General features: G+C 42.9%; 2 protein-coding genes across 2 annotated transcripts in view; one reads left to right on the forward strand and one right to left on the reverse strand.

Annotated features, from left to right (window-relative positions):
• The window catches only part of THG1L (tRNA-histidine guanylyltransferase 1 like), a 19,465-nt gene that overhangs the window by 4,925 nt on the left and 11,098 nt on the right, over nucleotides 1–3,442 (forward strand). The gene's annotated exons all lie outside the window — the stretch shown is intronic.
• SOX30 (SRY-box transcription factor 30) overlaps nucleotides 124–3,442 on the reverse strand; it is a 7,724-nt gene continuing 4,405 nt past the window's right edge. The window contains exons 4-5 of the mRNA XM_005418767.2: nucleotides 2,452–2,929; nucleotides 124–560 (exon numbers count right to left, since the gene is read on the reverse strand). Coding sequence (XP_005418824.1) covers nucleotides 191–560; nucleotides 2,452–2,929 — 848 coding nt within the window. The 3' untranslated portion in view covers nucleotides 124–190. The remainder of the gene's footprint in view (nucleotides 561–2,451; nucleotides 2,930–3,442) is intronic.

Consider the following 3,442-nt stretch of genomic DNA (forward strand, 5'->3'; position numbering starts at 1 on the left):
GCATTTTCTGCTATTTATAAGACTTTCCTCTTATACAAACAGCTCATCAGACAAAATGCAAAATGACCTGTGCAACTTACTAAAGCCACCTGGGTTTCCCATTGAACACATTGACTGAAAACGTGGTGTTGAGGAAAACATTTATTTTCCATTCTATAATATCTCTCTGGATTATAATAAGTTTTAAAAATTACAATACTTGAAAAAACTTTACTTCCTCTTCCTCATCACTGTCAGTTACATTGACAATGTAAGTGCTGGAGGGAGTAGATGGGGGAGATGGCAAAACCTCCTCTACCACTTCCACGTCCAGCTGTGGCAAGGGGCTGAGAACTCGCTCCTCGCTGCAGGTGCTCTGACAGGACACGACCTCCGGGCTCCCACAGACACGCTGGTTCTCACAGAGCCTCTCCTCTGAGTATGCCCTGAAACGATAGTCTTCATCCAGAGTGGAAAATATCACCTCCTGCCTCTGGTTCCTCTCCTCATAAAAGCCAAAGCACTGAGGCACTGAGCTGGAGAAATTCCCGTAGCCAAACGGAGCTCTGAGTGGGAATGTGCTGCAAGGGAAGAGATTCAAGGTTGGCTTTCAGAAATGCAGGGCTGCACAATGACACTGATGTTCTGTGCTACTCAGCTTATCCCATTTTTTCAAACACACAAATTTAAAACCATGCCTAATTTCAGCACTAGGGCCATAACAAGAGTAGTTCAGTAGTTCAGCACACATGAGGTTGCTCTGAGAACAAACATAAACCCCACTGTATTTATCAATCAAATAATACCACAGATAAACCAGCATGCAGTGAGTTAACCAATTTACTCAGATTAATTTTAAAAAGCATCAAAAGTCATTTTGTGTAATGTCTGTATGCCAAAATTTATGACAGACCTGGGGCAAAGCACTCTTATTTGTAATTTTCAAATTACAAATATTACACTGTTATCAAACAGGACAGGGAGTCCTCGTGCCCAATATGTGGTTGTCAATGTTAATATTTAAAGAATGCACAGTAATAAATTTTTAAAAAGTAACCACATAGTAAATTTCAGGAAGTTACTATGTCAAATGGAACTGTATTCCTCCAGTGGCAGATGCCTGAATTTCTATTCTGATGCAGAAAGACACAGGGATTGTAATTTACAGTGTTTTAGAGAAATTCACTACATTGTGAAGAAAACAAAAATATGTGAAGAAGTAATAGAGCTCCACAGTGCAGGCATTGTAAAGACATTGATACAATATCTCTTGAGGTTTCAAGGGGACTGATCATTCCAATCTAATATTTAAATTTTTAGTGCATACATCTGCACTTTCAGTTCAGAAATCATGACTCTTGTATGCAAGAAATGAGTTTATAGGACAGAGAACTCATAAATAACTGTATTAGAAAGACCCTGGCATTAGCAAAGCTGGCATTCAGCTGGCATTAATGGACTTCAGAAGTCCATTATTGTGTAAGATCAGAACAGTCTTTTATGCTACAAGAACTATTCTCTCTCAGAGGCCTCACAAAACCATCTCGTTTCAGACACCAAGGGCTGAGCAAAGATCATTTTTAGCAATTTTGGGAATATGTGTTCTGTGTTTCCTTAAAGGACCTCAAAAATAGAAATGTCTTGTATTGCACTTGTCAGCTCATGAAGTTGTTCTGAGTTTGATGGGTCATCATTAACCCTAATTAAAGACCAGGCGGTCTCATTGCCACAGGAACATATTGGTTGCTGCTGCTAGTGAGAATAACAGTGCATAAACAGACAAAATTTACGTCTGATAATTGTAATAATTTGTTACATTTGCTACTGCACAGTCATGAAAGCAAAATGATGCCCTGTAGAGAATAAGCATCAGATGCCTGGTGTTTGAGCTGCCACCTGCACCAGGGCACTGGTGCTTTCTGTGCATGCTCGGCCCACAAACACCCACGGGACACTACATGTGTTAGCCTGGAAATTCTTTGATTAGGGGACCTCTGATTGACTGAAAAGGAAGAACTAGGAATTACTACTTACACAGGAATTCTGCAGGCACTTCCCACCAGGCTGGGTTTCAGAAATATGAACAGTTATGGCAATCACAGTGTACCCAGGAGACACCTCCAGGACACACCTACTTCAATTCTATCTGACCACTTTCAAACTATATTTACATTATCTCTACCTAATGCTCTTCTGCTGAAATCAACTGCACTTAGACCCATAAAGTGGAAAGAAGATACTTCTTGTTTTCCATGGCCTTGGGAGTGCCAATTACAATTGCAATAATTCTGTGGAGCTTTCAGTAACTGGGCACGTATTACGAGCAGGCTGAGGCCAGGGGGTCCAGCACACAGCAGCTACAGGAAGGTAAGAGCTCCTTTCCCTCTCAATGCTCCACCTGCTGTCTGCAAGGCAAAACACTCTCTGCCTTTCAGCATTTTTTTCTTACTGGTATTGAAATGGTTTCATTACCTTGAGGGGAAACAGCGAGGTCCAGGTATAAAGGAAGGGTGGCAAAATGGAAACTGAGGAGTTCCTCCAAACAAACTGGCTGGTTGTCCAATGGGAGCAGACACATAGGCAGGTGAGGGAATAAAAGGGGTAGCCTGGGGAAGAGCTATGCCTCTAGGAAAAACAGAAATCCCTGGCATCTCACTGTTAGAGACAGAAAACCTGCCACTAGTGCTGCTGATGTTACTCGGGTTTCTGTTGCTGAAGCTCTCAGCGAAAACGGGTGCAGGTCTCTTCAGGGAGAAATTGAGCCCAGGTGATACAAAAGCTTCTGTCTGAGCAGGCTCAGCAAAGTGCTGTGATGAAACTACAGGGCGCAGGGGCAGGGTTGGAACTGCAACAGCCACTGATGTGGTGCTTGCAGCCGTGGTCTGGAAAAGGGTCATGGGCACAGCGTGCTGGATGGAAGAGGCCGGCAGACGGATGGCGGGAGACTCACCTTCAAACACAAAACAGTTACTTGTCAGGCATGAACAGAGTTCTGATAAACAGCATCACAGCAAACCACAGCACTTCTGGGTACAGTCAAAATAATTACCCCTGAAATTTCCCAGCAACTCATGTCATACATTTAATGTGACACCATTCTGAGAGATGGGTTTGGAGCCCACACACTAAAGCTGCATTGCACAGAAACCCACAGGAAGAAGGAAGTGGCTGATGTGGGTCCACTGCTCTGGTGAGGCTCTGTCTCGCCCTAGTAAGGCCCCACAATGGGCTGGAGTGTGCCTTCATCTCAGAAGACCTCACAAAGTCTACTGACATGAAATGAGCCAAATTTATAACAAATCTGTGTGCTCAGGAGCCTAAACCACTCTAATCTCCAATATGTTTCCTTATTTCATCAATGAATGTACACACTAGAGAATTTTACTTTGAAATGTTTTGCAGAGCACAAACTTCAATGTACACTCTCAAATCACATCTCAACAGCTCTGCCTTTATAGGGAAA

Source organism: Geospiza fortis, unplaced genomic scaffold, assembly GCF_000277835.1.
Source record: "Geospiza fortis unplaced genomic scaffold, GeoFor_1.0 scaffold55, whole genome shotgun sequence".
NCBI classification, from domain to species: domain Eukaryota; kingdom Metazoa; phylum Chordata; class Aves; order Passeriformes; family Thraupidae; genus Geospiza; species Geospiza fortis.